General features: G+C 43.6%; 1 protein-coding gene across 1 annotated transcript in view; it reads right to left on the bottom strand.

Moving 5' to 3' along the window:
• The window catches only part of sema4c (sema domain, immunoglobulin domain (Ig), transmembrane domain (TM) and short cytoplasmic domain, (semaphorin) 4C), a 52,618-nt gene that overhangs the window by 12,095 nt on the left and 15,322 nt on the right, over positions 1-25,201 (bottom strand). Inside the window, exon 2 of the mRNA XM_020052353.3 lies at positions 4,659-4,860. Coding sequence (XP_019907912.2) covers positions 4,659-4,761 — 103 coding nt within the window. The 5' untranslated portion in view covers positions 4,762-4,860. The remainder of the gene's footprint in view (positions 1-4,658; positions 4,861-25,201) is intronic.

The raw sequence follows: 25,201 nt of genomic DNA, 5'->3' as shown, positions 1-25,201 counted from the left end.
CCTGAGGCCCACCTGTCTGTCTGTCTGTCTGTTTGTCTGACTGAATACATGGTCGTGGGCCTTAATGATAGGCCTTTGTCTGATTTAACAGGTACTATGAACAGATAGTGGACATAAAAGCTAGTACATAAGAGGAGAGACTAGTCCAGTTAGGGAAAAGATGATGAAAGACAGAGAAGGAGGAACATGGCACTGACAAGAGAACCAAGACAACTGGTCTAATGGTCTGGTCTAATGATTCCAACAGATGAAAGAAACACATACACACACACACACACACACAGGCAGGGCCTATGTTTTGGTATCATTGTTGGTCCCTTACCCAGAAATCCAATTTTCTTATCCCCTAGCCTGAACCTAACCATAACAACAAACGTTATTCCTAACCCTAACCTATCCTTAAGGCCTAACCCTAACCCTTATACCTAAACCTAAAAATAATCAAAATGTTTACACTATGCCCAATTGTAAGTTTCATCCTAAACCTAACCACTAAGCCAGAAATAAAATATAATATCCTAATGGGGACCTGCCAAAAAACCTTCACAGACCTGAATCTCACAAACACACACACACACACACACACTAGACAAAAGGGAAAACTGCAAACCCACAAAATGTTGGTTGTGGTGAAAACAGCTGAACTCTTGAGATGTAGAGGTCAGTTCTTTGTGTTCTATGGTAACCGCTAGCCACTCTGCCAGTCTCTCTGATGAACCGCTCTAGCTGTGTGTGTGTGTGTGTGTGTATGTGTGTTTGTTTTTGTGACTTGTCAGGACATTTTGTCCCCACAACTATACTAAAACCTGAACAAGGTGACTTGTGGGGACATTTTTCTGGTCCCCACATTTCACAAAAACAAACATGTGTGTGTGTGTGTGTGTGTATGTGTGTGTGCGCGTGTACTGCACTTTGGAGAATTCAGGGTCAGCCTGGTTGAGGGAGGCCAGAGCAGCAAAGGGCCAGGCCAATGGGCAGGGCTGGGCTACGTCTGGTTCAGGGATAGTTGGTTCAGGGATAGTCTGGTTTAGGGATGATCGGGTTCAGGGATGGTCGGGTTCAGGGATGGTCTGGTTTAGGTCTTTTATAATGCCTCCCATTTATGCTGCTGTTCCAGTCTCTCCTCTGTCTCCAGCTAGCTAGAGCTCCTTCCTTGGTTTGAGAGCTTTACTATAAATACTGGCTGGCTCTACTTATAGCTGCTAACCACGGAGTAGCTCACACACTGCACTATAATTAAAGGGCTATTTTAGGCTCTTTGAAGCAGTAACACAAACTAAAATGATTCAGACCAAGAAAGAAGAAGACATATACACTGAACAGCATCTAGCCCACTACAAATGAAAACACACACACACACGCCTTTAACCCTGGGACCAAACCTCAAGTCAGGTACCTGCATGGGAATAAACACAAACACTAACACACACACACACACAGACACAAACACTAACGCAAACACACAAAGCTAGTTGTTGCATCAGAAGACTCTGGAAACTACAGAGAGTTGTGCTGGAAGTCAAGGCATGACTTGAACTGCTGTGTAACTGCTGTGGATTAGGAGGGGCGAGAAAAGGATGCAGGGGACTGAGAGAGGGGGGGGCAACACTGGGAGGAAATGGTAAAAGTGGATTAGCACAACAACAAGATAAGTTAGAGAGGGGGCTGAAAACGAGAAACAGTGATTCAAGCAGTGGGAGACTGTGGTTTACTTCGACACACAGAAGATTAAATCAAGTTGATTTATTCCACAAATGACCTTTTGGAAGAAGAGAATGGTTGAGTGGCCTCTCTGTTGTCTGGCAGCCCAGCTCATAGAGAGAAAGGGGGAAGACAGAGAGAGAGAGCGAGAGAGAGAGAGAGAGAGAGAGAGAGAGGGGAGAAAGAGATAAGAAGACAGATAAAGCAGAAATAGAGAGAGGGATAGAATGAGACACACCGAATGGCTTGTAAATGGATTTATGAACATCCTAAAGGTTTTGTGATGGACACCCAGCTGTTTCCAGAACAATATGACAGAGTTCCTCTACACAGGGTCACGACATCTGCTCCATTCTGTTAATCCCATTTCATCAGTATCATCATGGAGAGATGGAGAGATGGAGGGATGGAGAGATGGAGAGATGGAGGGATGGAGAGATGGAGAGATGGAGGGATGGAGAGATGGAGAGATGGAGGGATGGAGAGATGGAGGGATGGAGAGATGGAGGGATGGAGAGATGGAGGGATGGAGAGATGGAGGGATAGTCATTTCAGATGTGTGGACAGATGATGATTTCCTCTCTGTCAGAGCTCTCCCCTAATCACACACACACACACACACACACACCCTATCTCTACCTATCTATACCTCCAGCCCTCCCAACTACTCATTACTGTAATTGGTGGGCAGAGACTTGCTTTGGCAACGTAAACACATCTCCCATGCCAATAAAACCCCTTGAAATGAGAGACAGACCGAAAGAGAGAGAGACAGCTCCTCTGGATGGATCTCATTTCACATCCTTGTTGCATCTCTCTTGTTCAATCAGTGCCAATAATTTGCTTTGGTTTTCCTTTAAACTTCTCGTCTCGTTCTCTGCATCAAAGCATCCCGCTGGCATTTCAAACCCTACCACCCTACCCCCCGACTGCAGCTGCTGTGCTTTGTGTAGCGGTTTACAGGCCTCTGTCGTTGGGGCTGTGCTGGGAGAGGGGTGAGCCAGGGACAACTGCTTCTGACTGGGCCACGGACAGGGCCTGGGGAGTACCAGCTAGTGGAGCTGTGTCTGTGTCCGTTAAGTGTTGGAAAATATCCAGCCAAGAATGACTCCAATCAGTGTGCCCAATTCAGGCAGTAGCAGGGGGTGTGCTGGAGCGCGAGAGAGAAAGAGAGAATGAGAAGAGAGTGGAAAAGAAAGAGAAGAAAAGAGAGGAGAGAGAGAGGGAAGTAGTTAAAAGTATTTGTGTTTTTTCCCCTTGTGAAACTTAAATGACTTTAAGCCACACAATTACAGAGGCGGGGCCTGTACCAGGGTGGGGTGGGGGAGGGGGGCGAGTAAATATTATCTCTGCTCCCATCTCTCCCTCCCCCTGCCATCCCCTCATCACCTCCCAACCCAAACTGTCAGGGAGCACTAAATCCCTCAGACTGCCAGGCTAAGCATAAAACACACACACCCTCTGGACTCTCCCTCTCTCTCCCCTGCTCTCTCCCCCTTTCTCTCTCTCTCTCTCTCTCTCCCTCCCTCCCCTTCACTCTTTACTGCACCCTCCCTTGGTTACACCACCCAACAGTACACACACGTCCAGCGCTCATGTTTGTGTGATCTGTGTGTGCAGAGAAGCAGCTCCACGCCACATAAAACACTTTGTACACATTCTAGACTGTGTATTTGTCTTTCCTGTGTCTTTCTCACTCCGTTGCTCCTCTTGCCCCTGTGAAGCGATTTCCTGTCCTTTTATGGAAGTCTGCTTCCCTGCTTCTCTCATTCTCTCTGCTCTATCGTTCTCTCTTCAGCTCTATCTTTCTGCTCTCTCCCTAACTCGTTCTCTCTTAAACTCCCTCTCTCGTTTTTTTGCGTGTTGTGCAGCACGACTGTTTGCACTGCCTGTTGAATGTTTACAGAATCTGTGTATTGGTGTGGGATGAGCTTTTGGATTGACTAGTTGAGTGAACAGCAGTTTGTGTGTCACCGCTAGCCATGTCCTCAAGCCGCTATTAACCGCTTGTCAATAGTTTTTTCCCCACTGTGTCCCCATCCACACCCTCGACGCAACCAAGAAGGATGGCTGAGTGTGAGTAGGGGACAGAAGGACTGTGGGGAAAGGGGGAATAAAGAGATGGAACAAGTGGAAGGATGGTGATGGACAGAAAAGGGCTGCCTTTATATAATAGCAGTCTTGCTAAGTGCAGCTGAAATGGGATCTCTCTGTGAAAAGAGTACAGGCTGTTTGGTTCTTATCAGGGCTGAAAGCACAGAACGGAGGGAGGAGTAGATATAGAAGAGAGGAGAACAAAGAGAACACAGGGAAGTAAAATGAAAACAATCATTCAGGAGTATTGTCATTGTTTTTCACTGACAGCTAAAAAAAAAAAAACAGTATAATGAGTGACTGAAGAGTTTATATGGACTGTGTGTGAAAAGGGTTAGGGTGACATTTGGGCTGTAGGTCTGGTCTGTATCTACTCACTACGGTCTGTATCTACTCACTACGGTCTGTATCTATTCACTACAGTCTATATCTACTCATTACGTTCTGTATCTATTCACTATGGTCTGTATCTATTCACTTCAGTCTGTATCTATTCACTACAGTCTATATCTACTCATTACGTTCTGTATCTATTCACTATGGTCTGTATCTATTCACTTCAGTCTGTATCTATTCACTACAGTCTGTATCTATTCACTACAGTCTGTATCTATTCACTACAGTCTGTATCTATTCACTACAGTCTGTATCTATTCACTACGGTCTGTATCTATTCACTATGGTCTGTATATGCTCACTATGATCTGGTCTGAATCTACTCACTATGGCTTGTATCTAGTCACTACGGCCTGTATCTACTCACTATGGCCTGTATCTACTCACTATGGCCTGTATCTACTCACTTTGGCCTGTGTCTACTCACTATGGCCTGTATCTACTCACTACGGTCTGTATCTACTCACCATGGTATCGAACAGTCTTCCGTGGCACTGGGTTCCAGTTGAGACATAACGACTTCTCCCAACCAATCAGAAGAACCAACAGCAGGACCTTAGCCCCACCCATGGCTCTGATTGGGCCTGCCAGTGTCAGCAAGGCCGCTGAGTTGCTGGTTGATGTTGAGTGACAGAAGAAATAGACGGTGTATGCAAAGCCTTTGGCCGCCTGTCAAAGAAATATCAAACACACAATCAGTTAAGTCATCACAAATAACTACCACCATATCTCACAAGCAGTGCAGCCAGACAACATTCACAAACAACTTACCAGAGCACTGTCAAGCCAATTCAATGACAGTTATTAAATTGAAATGCAGACATATCAATGTTAATGTCTGTCGGCAGCACATCAAAGAGACACAGAAAATAAATGTTGAATCAAGGACCATTCAAGACCCAATCTAGTTTATGCTAATTATCTTCAACGGATGTCAAATCTCAAACTTGTTTTGTTTTTGACAGGTAAAGCTTCCGACAGCCTTTCTAATCAAGGTAAGCCACACAAACATTACTGAAGACTTAAAAACACACACAAAATGCTCCAGGAGTACACTATCAAACTTGTCCTGCTTGGCCTCTTCCGTGGAATTGCCATTCAGCACCTGCTGGTGCTTTATCAGAGAACCAAATCAACACTTTGATGTTGTTTCTTTTCTTCTTTTTTTTTAAGTTGTTTACTTCTAATCGTGCATGAAATGTCAAATTGAGTTAACTATTGGAGATATCCGTCTGGGCTGTCTCATTTTATTACTCGATTCAACTTGGCCCTAAATGTAATGTGAATTCTAATGTCCGCCTCAATGGACAGGCTTTCTGTCCAGTTTGCCATTTAGGAGACGAGGGTGTGAATTGAGATGCGATGACCGTGCTGCATGTTCTTTACCCAATCTGACTCCTATTGATTTTTTGGGGGGGTAAATTTGAGCACTGACAAAAAAATTCAAGATGATCGAAATGTGCTCTAAATGAGTAGGCTTATATTTTGAGGACCGGGATTAGACTCACGGCTCACATCTATGACTGTAGGTAATATTGAATCGATGTGGAGAGGCCTTTGGCTAAAGCGGGGAGAAAGACAGATATGGGGTGGAGACAAAGATTTAAAGAGAGAAATACAGATAAAAGAGAGAATGAATGGGGCGTTAAAAGGGTGTCCTGACTGTCTGTTCACTAAAGAGCCTAAAGAGTGCTAGCCATGTGTAATACTGGAAAGGGAGGCAGAGATGGGGGGTGGAGGGTATCTTATCAACAGCTTATAGAAGATTTCATCTCTAACTTAAAAAACTGCCAAGTTAAGCAACCCAATGTCTGCCATGACTGTAGTTATTTCGCGGACAGACAGACAGACAAACACAGGCAGGCATGCAGGCAAACAAGCAGGCAGCCGTGTCACGTATCCCTCTTGGCTGTATCAAATCACATTTTAATGATTGGTGGTGGGGACTGGGCTGGCTAATGACGTTCAACAAATTAAGAAGGACACGGCAGGCTAATAATATCACTCGGTGTTCTGACAAACGCTAGCTAATTAGCCTGACGTTGAGAGACAAATAAGGCACATGTTCCGATTATGCTGCTTCTTTTGTGTGTTTGGATTCAGCTAAGTCCCCCAAGGGGGAAAACACGGATGTTTCTTTCCGATGGAGATGGATGATGTCGGGAAAGGAGGTTAGGATCAGGAATGAGGGGGGCCAAGGACAGGAAGTGAGCCGAGTGGACTCTCCATTCTCAAGTGCTTTCCATCTCTCTGTTCAACCTCTGTCCTCCTTTTGCCCTTATTTCTGCTTCCCCTGCTTCCTGTCCATCATTTCCTCCTTCCCCTTCTCATCAGCTGATGACCAGGCCTCATAACCTTTGAACCCATTTCCAGAGGCCATAGGTGGCCAGGCAGAAAGAAGTCAGTGAGGTAAAACTACACTACAGGTCGTTAAGACAAAGCTGTACTGAACAGACAGACAACCCCCTTCTGGGCAGGATCAAGGACTAACCCTCCAGAGTAACCTTCTACTGAAAAGGTCCACACTCCCCACAGAAGTTAAAAGAGGATCTAGGTAGAAGTGGTGTATCCATCTAAGCACATACATATATATATATATATATATATATATATATATATATATACTACCAGCAGAAACACACACACGCACACACACCTAAACAGACACACAGACACTCCAGAGGGTTGTGTTTGAGAGGAGCTATAAGTGCCGCTTCAGAAGGGCACCAGGAAGTGAGAGGCCATGCCCTCCCATGATGCTCTGCTCCATTTTGACCTGTCAAGCTGGCACAAGGACAGGCCCCGTTGACCTGGCTCTGACAACGTTTGTCCTGTAGTCCTGCACAGAGCAGCAGCTGGCGGGTGAGTGTCCTTGTGTGTGAGTGATAGTGTTACAGACATAGTGAGCGTGGGTGTTCAAGAGCTGAATCTACCAGATAGCATCAAATACTGGCTTCCTTTATGTGTGCATTTGTGTCTGCCTGTGAGCGGGTTTGCGTGCGGATGTATGTGTCCGTGTGGGTGCACACACACACGTATGTGTTAGTGTCCGTTGGTGTGTGTGTTTGTGATGTACTGGCAAATTGCGGGGTGTTTGTGTAAGAGCAGGCCCAGATGAAAGAGTGATAATCAAAGGGGGTTTGATCAGCTGCAGGCTCTGTCTTTGTCTCATGGGAGGCAGTGAGAGAGCTTTACAGCATCTTCCCATCCCCAACCACTGACAGGCAGACAGACAGACATACAGACTGACAGATAGAGTCACAGACAGACAAACAGCATCCTCCCATCCCCAACCAGTGACAGAAAGATACACACAGCCAAAAATAACTAATGTCATTGTATTTCTCCTGTTCCCATGCTTTCCCAAGCCTTTAGTAGCAGTACATTATGTGTACGAACCCAGCATATCTGCTACATCAAAGAAAGTCTTCAGTTTACTCACCAGGGTTCAAATGTTTAAAAAAAATCATATACAGACCAACTAAGATTAAGTGCCTTGCTTAAAGACACACAAACGGTTTTTAGGCATTGATATTTAAGTAATTTAGCAGATGCTGTTATCAAGAGCAAAATATTACACATCCATCCCAAATGAGAGGTTTGTAATTCCCAATAGTCCCAGACTACATCTTTAATATGCTAAAAATGAAAATAAAATTCAACCCCATGACCCACACATTAGCAATTATATTTGCCCAGCTATTGTCAAGGCACAATATTTTATTCATGAAATAAACATCAATTACTTTTTCTTACAGACTGACTTAACTGACCCACATCCAACTGACCATCAAACAGTCGGAGAAAACCCCAGCCCTGTCCCCACCCGCATTAAGTACATGACCAGAGATAAAAAGCTTTGCCTCTGTATTTCAGATCAGTGTCCCCAGGCACTTGTCTGGGAGTCCTCCCCCCTCATCTCCACCCTGGGGATCCGGTTCTCCACTGCAGCAGACGGTCCCCACGGAGACCCAGCCCCCAGGCCTCTGCACGCCCCAGTGCTTCAGCCATCCTGTGGTTATAATACTACCTTGATCAAGGCCTTATCAATTCCATCAGGGCTGCTGCTGACCGCCGTCAGTGCTGAAATGGATCAGAACTGCCTGGGACCACTACACAGCTCAGCTCATTTCAATCACACTGGAGTTAATAACCAGACTACTGTGAATCTATGTGGCTCCAAGTCACCAACTATTTGACACAGATACGCCATCTCTTTGTCAGTCTGTCATCTGTCTTACACACATTATCCATCTGTTTCTGTGCACTGTCTGTACTGCACTATACTGTCTGTCTGTACTGCACTATACTGTCTGTCTGTACTGCACTATACTGTCTGTCTGTACTGGACTATACTGTCTGTCTGTACTGCACTATACTGTCTGTCTGTACTGCACTATACTGTCTGTTTCTACTGTAGTATACTGTCTGCCTGTCTCTACTGTACTGTAGTATACTGTCCGTCTCTAATGTACTATATTTTCTGTCTCTACTGTCCTATACTGTCTGTCTCTGCTATACTATACTGTCTGTCTCTACTGTACAATACTGTCTGTCTGACTCTGCTGTACCATACTGTCTGTCTGTCTCTACTGTACTATACTGTCTGTCTGACATTGATGTACTATACTGTCTGTCTGTCTCTACTGTACTATACTGTCTGTCTGACTTTCCTGTACTATAACGTCTGTCTCTACTGTACAATACTGTCAATACTGTCTGTCTGACTCTGCTGTACTATTCTGTCTGTCTCTACTGTACAATACTGTCTGTCTGTCTCTGCTGTACTATACTGTCTGTCTGACTCTGCTGTACTATACTGTCTGTCTGACATTGATGTACTATACTCTGTTGAGATAAATGTAGTTTAAATAATGCTGATTTAATAACCATGTATTCTTATGTTTTTGTTTTATTAAATTGTATGCTGCAGCCAGGTTAGGGAAATATGATTGAATACAATAACCATAAAGTTTAGAACTCCTTAAATTACACTCAGCCACACTCAGACTTTACACCTGGCTCTGATAGAGAGACAGGATTAAAACCCCACAATTAACATACAAATGAAACTGCCCCCTATACAGCACAAAGAGACCTTCTGTCTCCAGCCCCCTGATGTTATAGTCTAGGTTAGGACAATAGAATGTAAATTACTGTAACCTGGTTAAGATTTCACACCTGTATGCAAAGAACCTGTTGATCTATGCTCGAGAGTTAGTGCATGTCCTTCCTCATTGGATAGCGAAAACCAAGAAATTCGTCCAACATGTCACCATGCCAACGAAGAGCCAACAAGGATGGGTTTTACTCACGAGAGTGAAAAGTAACCGCCCCTGTGGCGGGAGTATTAAAACCAATGTTCGATCTTGTTTCTGGGCGAATATTTTGTGGAAGCTCGAGGGTTGAACAAATATTTGACCGCTGCAGTGTATTTCATGTATTTTGACTTATCAATTCTTATTAATAAATCTTTATGCTAAATTTCCATTTGGACCGGATCCTCGTCCTTCTTCAGAAATTCTGGTACACGTAAAATTCTTAACAATTGGTGACCCCGTACACGTGATTTCTGATAGGAGGACGGAGGAACGAGTAGATTCAGAGGACTGAAAGGTTGATTCTGCCGCTTGACTCTTGCATGGGCCCATCTAAAAAAGGTAAGCCATTCCTGTTTAATCGAATTTGGCGTAGGATTATGTAGAAATATTAGATGTAAGAGTCAACGGCCATCAACTCGTAAGTCTATTCAAATCTGTAAAAGTTATTGATAAAAGTAATATCCAATTGAAAACTTTGTTGAAAATGATAAGTCAAAAGCAATGTCTGTGAATTGTGTGTGATTGTTTGTGATTGCCTTAAAAGCCAGAGGAAGGGTGCCTGGTAAGTGCGCATTAGAAATCCGAGAGAACGGCCGGGGTACATGCTTAGGTTTTGGATGTATGAGACCTTGGAAGGATAGGCCGTGTCCAACATACATAGACCCTAATTTCATGTGATGCGACCAGGGTAAACCTGTGTGGATTCTTGATTTTGGGTGGGCTACTCTGTTGAACATGTATACATTTGGAAACCTGATCTAGAAAAGGAGGTATTGGGACGCCTGGAAAAATTTCAGTAAACGTTAAAGGTCCGGATTGGGTCGGCCGAGTTTAGACTCAGTAAAATTTTAAATAAAAAAGACCGCGGGGCGGCAACAGAGTAATAGTCTCTGTTAGGCACGAAGATAAACATTAAGACTTTTTTAAAAGCCAGCTGAAAATAGTTGTAGGTAATCTACTTGTTACAGCTGTGGAAGTAAGGACTTGGTAACGCTGACGTTGGCGTGACGACGGACGTAGATGCGCCATTGGAAGTGCTTTCAGTTTTTTCTCTCGTACTTAATAGCCAAAAATAGGAATCAATTGGAACATAGGTATAGTCGAATTGTGTGAAGATACACTTAGGAAATGTACAGAGGCCTACTGTAAATATTTTGAAATAGAATGGTGTTGATAATTTGAGTCCGTGGCAGCGACTCGCGCAGTGTGTGTTTTGTGATAAACTGTAAATAACGAATTGCATAAGATTGGGTTGTTGAATTGGGAGCGAGCGAGCTCAAGCAGTGTGGTTTTAAACAGGAGAAAGCGTCCATTAGCGCCAATTCTGTAGTGACTGGGGAATGTGGGGAGGATTTTTAAACTGGAAAAACTTATCAGAAAGGACTGTTTGAAGTAACACATTCAAAGTATAAGTGTCCGCCTGAAAATGGTAGAAGCCTGGCTCTATATTAAGTGAATTAAGTGTAAGAAAACAAACAGATCTTTGAGTTTTACTCTGTGGCAAAGGGGGTGGGGAACTGTGTGTAAACTAATTGTGTATCGTGATTGGACTGGAGCAGCAGACTGCGTCTAGACCTGTGTGAGGAAGTTGTTTCCTCTTATGAACAAAAAGTAACACTGGAAACAGAGTGGAATTGTCTTAATTTACTCGATCCAAACCAACTAAAATAAATATTACAATCCAAATAGGAAATACTCTAATGTTAAAATGACTAGTAGTTAAAGAAGCGAAAATTAAATAAATCTCCCTTGGGATTTGTAGACAGAATCCCCTGATCCCCATCAGTTTGAACATTAGAACATCAGACCAGGAAAAGTAACAGAGAGAAGTGAAATCAGGCACCAAACTAAGATTTGCATAAAATTAGAATCCTCCTTGAATTAGTACATGGCCTTTAGCTTCCTTTCCTTATTTACATAAATGTTCTAGTTTCATTCATTTCTTTAAGCAAATTTTTATTTTTCAACATAGATTCATGCTCGTTTAAATATCCAAGTTAGATCAATTTTACGTTTTGTTTTAAATTTCTTTTCTAGATTTCCACAATAGGTTAATTTCTTCTGCTTCTGTTTAGAATTTATTTGTAATTTTTTAGAACTCCCTAGTTTCATTTATTACATTTTATTTAGCAAACTTCTAATAAGAAAAGAGAAATCATAATAAAACTCACAATAGATTCATTTTACATTTTTGTTTCAAATTGTATTTGTTATTCTAAGAACTTTCGGGTCTCATAGATTTTTATTATCTTTAGTTTCAAAAACACCTACTGATCACAGTCTAGGTTAGCACAAGGGTAGACAAACAGCCCCTAGAGTTGTTCCTAAACAAAATAACAGAAGACTGGAAGAATACGATTTTCAAAAGAATTGAGCCCACCACAGAACCAAAACCAGGTAGACTCATTGGGGTTAGCAAAGAGAGAGATTCAGACTCAGACATCTCCAACGAAGAATTAAGAATCCTCAAGTTACATTCAAAGCCCATGGCACCCCCTCCTTACAGGGCACCTAACTCCCTCTGTCCGCAAGTACAGGCCCCGGTCATGCAGGTAAAAGGAGGGATCCTTGAATTTGATGAAATTACTGTGGCAACCCAAAAACTGAGTGAGATGCTGTCAGATGTCATGGTGGCGACTCAAAATGCACAGCAAATGCTGAGCGATGCAGTTCAAAAGGCTGTCGCTGCAGCATTGAAGAATCCCCCAGTGGGAGCCACGCCTCCACTCATAGGGCCAACATCGCTGATGGGACCAGAACCAGGTACGCCACACCAATACCCCATGCAGGACCAAAGACCACCACTGCTTCCACTTAATCCTCCAAAGAGAGGACGGAATAGGAGGAGACCAAGAGGACACAGAGGTTGCCACAACTGTGGAGAGCTCACACACTGGGTCAGAGATTGTCCTTCCGCGGGTCCACCAGCACCCATGCCTTATGGCTCACAAAGAGGAAGAGAATCATCGTACAGTAGGGGACCATCACACTCAGAAGGATGGAGAGGGAGGAGCAATGATGGGACCCAGAGAATCCAACTTCGGGTGTTCCCACCCCACCACACCTTCAACCAATAGGCACCGGCACAAAAGAGGGAACAAATTGAGGCTCCTAGAGTTTTGAGGAATATAGGAAAATAGTAACTTCAGCCATAACCAGTTTCAATACTAGTGTTGGGGTGTACTTGGAGTGTAAATTGTATAAATATCTTTGATGCGTTTGATGTTGGGAAAGCGTTGTGGTACGTCTTTGGCGACAAAGTAAGTGTTTAGTTGTTTGAACATGTGAACGAATGTTCCTTTGAGTTTTATCAGGGTTTCCGGTGACTGGCGTTTCCTTTCGGTGACGGATGCGCGGCCTGGCAGGCTGTTTGGAGGCAGATGGACGTGGTAACGTATGAAAGTTGCAGAAGGCGCAATATTAAGTTGTTTGGAAGGTGTAGGCTACGGAATGTAGAAAGTGGTGACTGATGGAAGCTTTGGGAAAGTACAATTTTCATATGCTTTAGTAAACTATGTGGTTGGGTTGTGTATGTCAGATTTGAGGGTTTTGTGGAAGTTGATAGAGGGATTTGAGAAAGTGTGGAAACTATAGGTTATTTTTGGAGTATTTTAGTCATAAGCACCTGTAATTAGAATGATGTCGTTTTGTTCCATGTCCTGACAACCATTCCCTTGCAGCTAGCCTATTGCGTTGCGATTAGTACAGGATTTTAGGCAGTTGGACTGCGAGATGGAGAAGTTGAGTGCTCCTGTATATAGTTAAACTTTATCTACCTCAACATGAAGCTGGAACTTATCAAGGAAACCTGATCACCTTCCTCGGTAATAGCCAAGCTTATTTAATTAAATATTACATGTAGTTCAAGAAACATTTGAATGTTATATAGGCGTTGATGATAATGTGTAAAACCGTAAGGCCCCAAGGGGGGTCTCACGGAAAAGTAGGTCTGCCTTAATCAAGGCCTACCACGTGGTACCTGACTGTTGCGTGCGGAGCTATTCGCTAGCACAAGTGGGTACGTCTGAAACCTAGTGATGAATTAGAATTTGGTACAATGATTTTCTAATCTGGTAAAATAGTCTCATGGTTAACGTATTATTTTCACTCTCCTCATATATTGAATAGGTGGTAGAATGAAGTTTATCCACATGGGGATAAACTTGAACATTAAGGAGACACGCTGTGTCCCAAGAGGACTGAATTTGAATCCAATATAGTCATAAATCTTAAAAGGGTAATAAACCTAAAGCGAGTTTACTCCCCACAATCAAAAGTAGATGTATTTTAAATGCTGAATTGAGTTTGGTTAATTAATATAGTTTCACTTTGTTTTTATTTACAATTATATCTGGGATAATACTGGTGTTTTCAAACCAATGCCTGATACTCGTTAATGGAGTAAATTCTAAAATGGTAAATTGACAAATGCACATATGGGGTATAGATGTGGGGTATTAAGGCCTACATTGAGTTTCCTTTGGATTACTTATTGTACCTTGATTTTAGTGATGTCATGCATCTGGTTTCTGTCTACATTACCATTCTTACGAGTTTTCTTAATTTCCTAATTTCCAAAAATGTGTGGAGCCCAGAGCTTCAGGAAGGGGGGTTAAATCAAAATCGCCTATTACTAAGGGTTACATTCAAGTGTACAGTCTGGTCTCATCTATGGTCATTTCACCAACACAAGTACATTCAGTTTTGGGATAATCAAACAATAAGTGGAAGCTAAATACATTTTCCTCTCAGTAGCTTTAATGTTGACATTTATGATTTCGAATCAAATTGTAATAAGGGTGGAGACCTTAAGTCATCCAACATTGTTAATTGCTAGTACAAATTTGATGTCTTTGCATGACATATACATGAAAGTAGCGATTTTGGCTGTCCGCCATTAATTTGAATAACATAGACATACATCTGGAGTTGAGAAAATGCCCTAGACGTTAGGAGGTAAATTGAGTCATGATGTTTGTTTAGTCTCAAATTCGTTTGGCCGTTGCCTGTGGAAATGCAAAATGTGTATATGCTAATTTGGCCTATAGGTTTTCTGGGTTCCTTCACACGAGCGAACGTGGGGCATATTTGTTTTATTTTCTGATTTACATAAAGTTTTTGTCATTTTCATTTGTTTTTGTTACATTTGCGATTAAAAAGTTTTTACTGTATGATTGTTGCTTTCACTTGGATTGTAAAAGCAAAGGGGGGAATATATGAAATAATTGTCTATAATGAAAAAGAGTTGAACTTAAAGTTCAAAGGGATTTAAATAGGTATTTAGAGAGTTACATGAAGAATTTTGTTTTTGTTTCATAGTTATAGCAGATAATTGGTTGCTGAAAAAATGTCCGTTCACAGTTTATCTAATTTGGTTTTCTGAAAAGTTTGTTTTATACAAAATCTAAGTAGAATACATCTTACCATTTTGAAATGGTTTAGCAAAAACAACTAATTTGATGGGATTGTTCAGGTATTTGATATTTGATTAGAAGTAATCCTTTTAATCTCATCCACTAGGGAATAAGTGGGTAAAAAGGTGCAGGGAGCACATTTGGTTATTCGTTACAGGTTTATACTGAGAAAGTAATTCTGCTTAAAGAGAGGTACAGACCCCATGGCGTGCCCAACTCACTGACACAAAACAAGTGAAATGGGTGGGGGGCTGTTCGAAATAGGTCTTTGTCTTGTTTGAGCTATTAAGCAGAGAAACAGACTAAATGGGGACATCAAATTGGGTATTCTAATTCCAGGTTTATTTACATATTCAATACCTCTTCATTATTTTTATTTTTATCATTTAAGTGAAACAATGGTGAATTCGAACACAATCAGATGTAAATTATATAGGTGAACTGAGAGTTGTCCATGAACTACTCTTTGAGAGTGATACTTCAATGTAAACAAACTATCTTAGCTGATGAGTAATTGAAACAGTGACAGGAAATGAGAAATTATGTACTGTTGTTATTTGTTGGTTGGTAAACTAACTATAGAAAAGAGTGGAATTGTTGTTTTGCTACACTAGCAGAACAGAAGCACCAGAAATGTTAATGTTTTAACGATACTGTTACTAATCTATTTAGTCAAAGGAAGAAGAAAGACATTGGGAATACGGTTTTGAGTGTTTGATGGAACTGGGTTACAAGCTAATGTACTGGACCTATTTGTGATGGTGTACTGTGCAGTTACAACTAATCTTCTCAAGGATGATTCACACTTCAGGTACCGGACATTTGAAAACAATTCGACTGGTTGGAGCCCACAGAGACTGAGCTTGGCTTAAAGGACAAGAGGCAGGTGGGCAGAGATAAGATGGACACACAAACACACACTCACATCCACACAGACTGGTCTACAGCTGCAAGCAGAGTCTACACTGAGGCGCCGCACATCTACAGAGAGGTCCCGGGTTCCTGTGAGCTGGACTAATCCTAGTCCTGACGATTCTGCCGTGAGATGGAGAAGGCAGCATCCAACCGAGCAGATGGGGGCTGAAGGAAAGCGCCGGTTCTGAACAACATCTACAGGGGCGCGGAAAAGATCTACTGCACAACATCATGCTACGCTGGTTGGGTCCATACCAGGTAACATCTCATCGGCTGTCCAGGTAGCTGAGAGAGGAACCTGCAGATTGACGACACACTCTACAGGAGGGCTTCGGAGTTCAAAGCCTGCAGCTATGGAGCTTTTGGGCTAAAACTGGTCATCTTGACATTCACAAGGGAGGACACACAGATTCTCCTGGCCTGGCTGATAAAGCAGCTGGAATGAAGACAACAACAGCTGCATTGGAGCTATGAAGGACAACACCTTGGAATATACATCAGATTTTTATGTCCTGTTACACCGGTCTACAAAGAAATGGTTCACAACTGACTATCTGACATTTGGAGGAGCAGTACATTTGGGATGATCTAATTGGAGTCCAGAGAGAGACTGAGTACTTAGTTGACCATGCGGTGAACAAGTAGGTTTTGATTGAGATAATGGTGAATTTGGATTAGACACAGCAGAACCAGAAAACCTTGGTCTCTCTTTCTGGTCACCTTGGATGCAAGATGAGGAGATGAGGAGAAGAAACTGAATCTCTTGTATAAATCATGGTGTACTCTATTCTTTACAACTTGTTTACATTCCAGCAATCTACCATGAAGTATTTTTACAACTGGTCTACAATAATTGATGTTTACATTTGTCATATTTCTGTTTAGGTAATGATCTTATTCTCAGTGACATTTATAGTTATTTTCACACCATAAATGGTGTGAAACGGGGGATTGTTGAGATAAATGTAGTTTAAATAATGCTGATTTAATAACCATGTATTCTTATGTTTTTGTTTTATTAAATTGTATGCTGCAGCCAGGTTAGGGAAATATGATTGAATACAATAACCATAAAGTTTAGAACTCCTTAAATTACACTCAGCCACACTCAGACTTTACACCTGGCTCTGATAGAGAGACAGGATTAAAACCCCACAATTAACATACAAATGAAACTGCCCCCTATACAGCACAAAGAGACCTTCTGTCTCCAGCCCCCTGATGTTATAGTCTAGGTTAGGACAATAGAATGTAAATTACTGTAACCTGGTTAAGATTTCACACCTGTATGCAAAGAACCTGTTGATCTATGCTCGAGAGTTAGTGCATGTCCTTCCTCATTGGATAGCGAAAACCAAGAAATTCGTCCAACATGTCACCATGCCAACGAAGAGCCAACAAGGATGGGTTTTACTCACGAGAGTGAAAAGTAACCGCCCCTGTGGCGGGAGTATTAAAACCAATGTTCGATCTTGTTTCTGGGCGAATATTTTGTGGAAGCTCGAGGGTTGAACAAATATTTGACCGCTGCAGTGTATTTCATGTATTTTGACTTATCAATTCTTATTAATAAATCTTTATGCTAAATTTCCATTTGGACCGGATCCTCGTCCTTCTTCAGAAATTCTGGTACACGTAAAATTCTTAACAACTCTCTGTCTGTCTCTACTGCACAATACTGTCTGTCTGTCTCTACTGCACAATACTGTCTGTCTGTCTCTGCTGTACTATACTGTCAGTCTGACTTTGCTGTACTATACTGTCTGTCTGTCTCTACTGCACAATACTGTCTGTCTGTCTCTGCTGTACTATACTGTCTGTCTGACTCTGCTGTACTATACTGTGTCTGACTTTGCTGTACTATACTGTCTGTCTGACTTTGCTGTACTATACTGTGTCTGACTTTGCTGTACTATACTATCTGTCTTTTCTGTCAGTCCCTCCATTTGTTCGTCTCTGCTGCACTCTAATGTCTGTCTGTGTTTGCATCACTGTACTATCTGTCTGTCCATGTTGCACTATAATCTGTCTGTCTGTCTGTGCTGCACTCTAATGTCTGTCTATGGGTTGGTCTGTCTGTCTTTGTTTCACAGTGAACAGAATAACAGTGTCCTGTCTGGGTCTTTGTCAGGACATCCTTTCTATCCTTCATATAATATTTATATCTCTGGATTTGGTTCTCTCTCTCTCTCTCTCTCTCTCTCACACACACACACGCGCACACACACACACCTCTATCAAACTCTATCTGCCTCTTTTTCTCTACTGCTATGGTTGCTACCCAAGGGGCATATTATGGACAATAACCACAGTTGAACATGCTTTGTCTCTGCTGTGGTCAGCTGTTTACTGACACATGGTGTTGGTGATGAGCACAGAGACCTGCGCAGGCTCACGTGCACTCTGCACCATGCCCTGCCCTAGCCCAAGGGCTGCTGGGATAGCTCTGACCTGTAATTGATGCGTTCTATGTGTGTTTTGTTTGTGTGTGGGATTTCACAACTCGATCTCGTGCTGTCGGCATCAAACTTGCTCATTATCACCAGCTGCTTGTGCGACTGAGCTACACACACACACACACACAACTAGACAATACTGCCTCCATCTCTGACGTGTTAAAATCCGTCATGCTCTTCAGCCCCTTATTACGAGGAACAGATGAATGCACACCTCAGTGTAACTCCTTATGACAGAGCTGAAACACAGTGTTCATCACACACCAACATATTGCCTAACCCTTATCAAACAGCTACAACTAGTACTCCCCCCCACCATGGACTGCTTTAAACCAAATTCCAATCAAAGCTACACAATTCTTTCCAGACAGTCTTTTCAGCTCATTAAAAGTATTTTTCACATTTTCCATTACAGGGCTGAATCAAAACAGAATGTGCACTCTCTGTACATAAACTAATGAGTCGACCACACCTGCAGCCATTTGAACATTGTTTCATTTAATGGAGTGAGTAGAGGACAGGATAGCTGTGGTTACATCTCTTTATCGTATTGGCCCCTATAGGAGAGACCGCCCACCTTTCTCCTAGGGGGGTTAATTGTCCTTTAGCCCTGTACTCCTCCTTTGCACGTTGCATCCCTTCCTCCCACTCTCTCCCCCATCACCACAGCCCAGCCCAGGCCGCAGCACAGCAGTTCTCTCCCAGCCAGCACACAGGGGACTTAGGTTAAAAGGTTTAAACCTAGCTGGACCTTTTTCAATCTACACTGAGATATTCATACAGAACGCGTAACATTGAGAGAGAAGAGCAGGGGAAGGACAGAGGATGACAGGAAGACATGACAGTGAGAAGAGAATGGAATGAAAAAGAGAATGGAATTTTACAAAAATGGAATGTGGAGATCCGCAAACAAAATATTTTACCGGCATGTAGACAGTTTTACTCATAATTATCCATTTAGGAGGAATGGTACCAGGGCTGGGAGGCCAGGGCTGGGAGGCTGGGAGGTCAGGGCTGGGAGGCCAGGACTGGGAGGCTGGGAGGCCAGGGCTGGGAGGCTGGGAAGTCAGGGCTGGGAGGCTGGGAGGCCAGGACTGGGAGGCTGGGAGGCCAGGGCTGGGAGGCTGGGGGCCAGGACTGGGAGGCCAGAACAGGGAGGCTGAGGGACCAGGACTGGGAGGCTGCCTCAGCGCTCCATTTCACTCAGGCGTTACCTTGCTTTACATTAAAGGAGCCGGCATGCTCTGTCTAACATGCTCCAGCTGATCAATGGGCTGAAAGGGATGGGGGGTGGGAAGGAAGACGGGGGTGGTGAGGCGTAGCCAAGTGGCCTTACGGGAAGATAAGAGAGATCGATAAGGCTATCAGCTGCTGGCTCACTCCTACTGGGAGGAGGGGTGATACGGTTCCGGCATGAACGTGTGTGTGTGCATGTGTGTGTGTGTGTGTGTGTGTGTGTGTGTGTGCGTGTTTGTGTGTGTGCATGTGTGTGTCTCAGTCACTCATCAAAGTAGCTGGCTCTTTCCCTACTGTATTCCTCTCTCAAGCCCGCCTCCTCCTCTCCGCTTGTCTCTCTGCTTTACCTCTCTGCTGTCATCTCTCCTTCTTCCTTCCCTCAGCCTGCTTTCCATGCTTCCTCCCCAGTCCTGTCAGCGTGCACAAGGCATGCTGTCACTGAACAGCTATTTATGATCAGCAACCAATATCCCTCCACTCAAAAAAGAGGCTCAGAGAAAAAGAGAGAAAGAACGAGAGAGAGAGGAGTGATAAAGAGACTTAGCCCGAGGCTATTTTTCCTCAGCTTGTGGCTCTTCTTTTGTGTCTGTATTCTGTAGGTGGTGCTGAATAATGACTGGGCTTGTTTGCCTGACACTCTTATCCGGAGCAATTTGCAAAAGTCTGCGCTCTAGAATGTATCTGAGCACTTGTGTGTTCTTTCAAAGCAACAATGAGACATGGCACAAGGAAGTAATTGAGTGGGCTCCTGTCTCCCACTACGACCCCTGAACCCCAAACACGTAGCTCCAAACACGGCCGGATCTCATAATCAAGCACACACTCTGAACAATGGAGGTTGTCCCCAGACTCTCCCTCTACCTCCGTCTCTCTCTTTCGTTTTCGCTCCCTCCCACCACCCTCTCTCCTTCTCTGCCCCTCCCTCTTTCAGGCTACTGAAGGCCACCTAACTGAAAATATAATTTCTTTCCAGCATGTCTGTAATTTCCATGTCCCATTTTGACAACCCCTCTGCCTAACTGTTTTCTTTGCTTTTTCCTCGCTCCCCCCCCTCCTCCATCTTCACTCCCCAATTTATCCCTTATTTTTCCACGCCTGCTACCTTCTGTTCATCTTTCCCCCTCTTCTTCTCAGTCCTCAGTTTTCTTACTGCTTTCTTGGCCTCTCTTTCGGCTCCCATCTCTGTCCTCTCTCTGAAACTTGGTTAAGGTCTGTTTCGGGACAGACGGAAAGTAGTGGCCATGGCCATAAAAGACGCAGTGCTTTTCTTCTCTGAGGTTTAAGACTTCCTGTGGGAGTGGCAGGTCTGTTCACTGAAGGTCACTTTGGATTGACGGGGGAAGGGCAGTGTGTGTGTGTGTGTGTGTGGGGGGTTCTGCTTTCAATCAGGTTAATGTCCCTTTCAGTGGAGCCTGAGCAGAGAACACACTCCCTCTCTCCCTCTCTCCCTCTCTCACACGCACACACGCACAGTACTTACTCCATGAAAAGCAAACACACGCAGCCAAACAGACACGCTCACCCACCCTAAAACCCCCCCATCAACACCACACACACACACAAAGGTAGTCCAGATAAAAGAAGAGCGCTGCTAGGTCCAAATTCATGTGAGATGCTCTTTCATGGCTCCAGCTTCAAGAGCTTAGCTCAGACTTACACTGCATATCATATAACTGCCAACCGCTACAGAGACAGTCTAGTGCTACAGGCAGGATTCATGTCAACATCAATGGCTTCATAATCATAATGAGAACTCTATACGACTGGGTGATGGTTCAACATCACACAGGCTCTTTACAATTATTGTGAAGTATGCTACAAAAGAGTACTAAACCTTTAAACACCACAATCCTAATCCATCTGCAGAAAAAGGGCGAAAGTAAATAGACCAACAACATCGCACCATTTCAGGTCGGTTTCCAACGTTTGTCCGGGAAAGATAACCGCCTGCGGGCGTTTTGAATGCATATACCTACAGGTAAAGTCAAGAAAGAGAAGATAGACTTGGCCCTTTCAAAAGGATGGTTAAGGTAATGGGATAGGTATGTTTACAGATAGATATTAAGTATAATACCTAACTGATAAACCTACACTCAGTTTCTCTTTATAAAGTCAGCTGCTTACCTGCACATCCACCAACATGGTCCATAACAACATAGCAAACTGACACTGTACCTGTTACATACTGTAGCACTCACATTTGCCCCTAGTGGCAGGTTTTCATGTCATATCTAAACATTCCCCCCATACATCTAATATAAACATATATAGATCTGGAGCGATCTAGACAACGAAAGCCTAGGGAGCCACAAAATAAAGCATCTATCTTGATTCAACAACCTCACAAAAACAGGCAACACATTCGATACATCTCCTCATTATGAAAAAGCAGACTGTTACTGATCAAGTAACTTCAATCAAATGACCTTTAAACCCAATTTCAGGAGTGAATCAACAGCGTTCCCTTTCTGGGAACCCGTGCAGGGCGCTTTCTGCTAAAGCATTAAAAGCCTTCAGCTCCCGGCCCCACCTGGGAGTGAACCCTTCGCTCTGCCGCTCCTAACTGGAACCAGGGCAATGGCTTTACGATCTGTTTGGAAAATCTCTGCCGCACGTGAATAAATAGACATTGACTTCAGGCTGGAAACGTGGAACACAGCAATGACTGTCCTACCTAGTGGTACATTTACATAAACAGAGACTGAAGCACAGAACATACACACACACACACACACACACATGCATGCAGACATACACACACACGTCCACATGCACACACAAACACGCACACACACGGACAGCGGCACCACACTGGCAACAGTTAGTACATTTTCCTCAAAGAGCAAGTCATCCAAACCCAGACTCCATTCCCTCTCTCTTCAGAAGTCAGGACAGCTAACCCCCACCATGCTGTACTTCACAATGACACACACAGGCAGGGGAAAGGTTAAGTAGTAGAGAGGGAGGGAGGCAGGGGGGAGTTAAAGAGGAGAGAGCGAAGGAGGGGGGGGGGTGTTAAAAAGCAGAATTCATAAAACACCTGCACACAAAACCATGCCCTGCAGCTGCTGGCCAGCTTATTTGACAGGCTGACTGAGCACTGAGCAGAAACATGAAACTGAGCCAGGTTCGCATGAAGTATCTATGAGTAACACACACACACAATGCTGTTAAAGTATTTCGTTTAATGGGACATTGCCCACAGAACTGTGATGAATGCCCCAATGTGCATCGTCAGTCGCCCGCCGTGTGGATCTACTGACAGGCCGAGTGAGTATGGACAATGACGACATCTGTCACATCCGCGAATAAACGTAGACAACAGCATACTGCTCTGAGGCACGTTTCTGTCACTGGAGGAGGTACCTGGTCTGAAGATGTCGGATCACTCCGGAAGCCTGTGTGTTTGTGTGTCTTAAATGTTCGGAGTGGTTGGCGTTTCTACATGGCAGGTACATTTCTAGACATGACTTGGTGATGAGACCCACTGAGGTGGGAAGTCTCACCCGTGGCCGTCGTCCTCTAACATTCGAGGTGGATGATAACGCGTAGAAGGATGATAATGTCTAAGAGGACGATAACGAGTACTCTGATGTTGCTTTTGTTCCTTTTTGAATTGTAAATGTGATTTGTGAGGTCAAATAAATACATGTCAGAGTGTGTGTTTATCTCAGTATATGTGTGTCTCAGCTTTTGTGTGTGTGCTTCTTAGAATGTGTGTGTGTGTGTGTGTGTCTCTCAGTATGAGTGTGTAATGTACCAATAATGACAGCCGTGAGGTGTTGTGAGGGACTTTATTGAAAGAGACATGGCAATAAACCATCCAAGATGTCTTCCAGCCAGTCCTTTAGCCTTTTCTTCATCTCCTCCTAAAAGGGTCTCTGACCACAGAGAGGTCCATATCGGGCCCATCTGGACAAGGTCAAAATCCCAAGACTTTAAAAAGAAGGGACGTAGCGGCTAAACGATCCAGGAGGACAAAGATGTGGATCTCCTATGTGCTAAAGAACTGTATTAAGACCTCTCACCTCTAGCTCCCAAGTGCCTCTGTTATTCACAAAGACATGGTTAAGGTGCTAATATAAGCACTCTGTAGCTAAGTCCCAGACTGCAATCTGTCCATCATATATATATTCTACATAGACTTTTGACCAGAGCCACAGGATGTGCTACCATTAGGGGAACATGAGTCCGTTGTCCCTCTGGCTCAGATGAAGGGACAGAGCCTTAGTGATTATAGACAAGTGGGTCCTTTATTTCCAGCTAGCATCTATTCATTTGGGAAGTGGCCTGCACGGTGCCGGCTTAGTTACATTATTTCATGAATTGATGTTGGCTTGGCTGGTGAAGCGAGATGTTCGTCGTTGCTCGGCTCGCTTGCGGCACTGCTTATTTTTCTTCTAATGCTGCCAACGTGCGTTAGAAGACATGGGCATGAAATAACCAGCACCTGGTGTCACGGTTGGCACAAGCTCAGAAAGCAGCAAATGGGCTAGTCTGGAACACACACACGCACACACATTTTCCGTAGTGAGGTGGTCTGTGAGAGAGCGAAAGAGAGTGACAGAGTGTGTGTGATGAATTGAAGAACAGGACGACAGCATAAATGTGTAGCAATTAAACATCATAAATCTAGAGCCTTGTCTGTATGTGCTAATCTGCATGTGTGAATGTTAATCTGCCTTTTTGTGCCATATCTATGTGTACAAGTACATGCACTCAAGTGTGTAGGTGTGTGTGAGAGTGTATGTACCAGAGAGATTTGCGTGAGAGTGTTTACATAAGTGAGAGGATCTCATGTTAATGCCTTGGCTTCAACGTTACTCTTTTCACAACAAAGCCCAAGGTTACTGGAGTTATTTCAGAATATTTCCTGCATAAAAAAAGTAAAGCCAAACAAATCCTGGTGGAGAGACACCCACCGATAACCAGCTCCCTTCCCAGGGCTTGGTTAATAATGCCATGGACCCAGTCGCCTCTGGACGTACACCTCTCTGTCTCCCTCTGAATTGCTTCGTATTTCTCTCCTTGCCATATCTATAAGCCTTGCATTCTCTCTCCTTCTTTCCATCTCTATAAGCCTCTTTCTTTCTTCCTTCCATCTCTCTCAGGCCTTCTTCCACTCTCCATTTGTGTCCCCGGTTTTCTATTTCCATTACAGTACGTTGGCACACACAGTGAAATCATAATGGACAAAGACAAATTATAATGACTAAATAATCCACGGTAGCTTCCCATTCTGTGTGTCGTCTGGAGGGAGGGAGTGATGAAGGGGGGGAGGAAGAGAGGAAGACAACGGTGTAATACAAATGAGAGGTTATAATGCTGCATGCTGAAAGGACAACGGTGTAATACAAATGAGAGGTTATAATGCTGCACGCTGAAAGGACAACGGTGTAATACAAATGAGAGGTTATAATGCTGCACGCTGAAAGGACAACGGTGTCATACAAATGAGAGGTTATAATGCTGCACGCTGAAAGGACAACGGTGTAATACAAATGAGAGGTTATAATGCTGCACGCTGAAAGGACAACGGTGTAATACAAATGAGAGGTTATAATGCTGCATGCTGAAAGGACAACGGTGTAATACAAATGAGAGGTTATAATGCTGCACGCTGAAAGGACAACGGTGTAATACAAATGAGAGGTTATAATGCTGCACG

Source organism: Esox lucius, chromosome 13 (assembly GCF_011004845.1).
Source record: "Esox lucius isolate fEsoLuc1 chromosome 13, fEsoLuc1.pri, whole genome shotgun sequence".
NCBI lineage: Eukaryota > Metazoa > Chordata > Actinopteri > Esociformes > Esocidae > Esox > Esox lucius.
The sequence above is the reverse complement of the archived record's forward strand: the minus strand, read 5'-3'. Positions and strand labels throughout refer to the sequence as shown.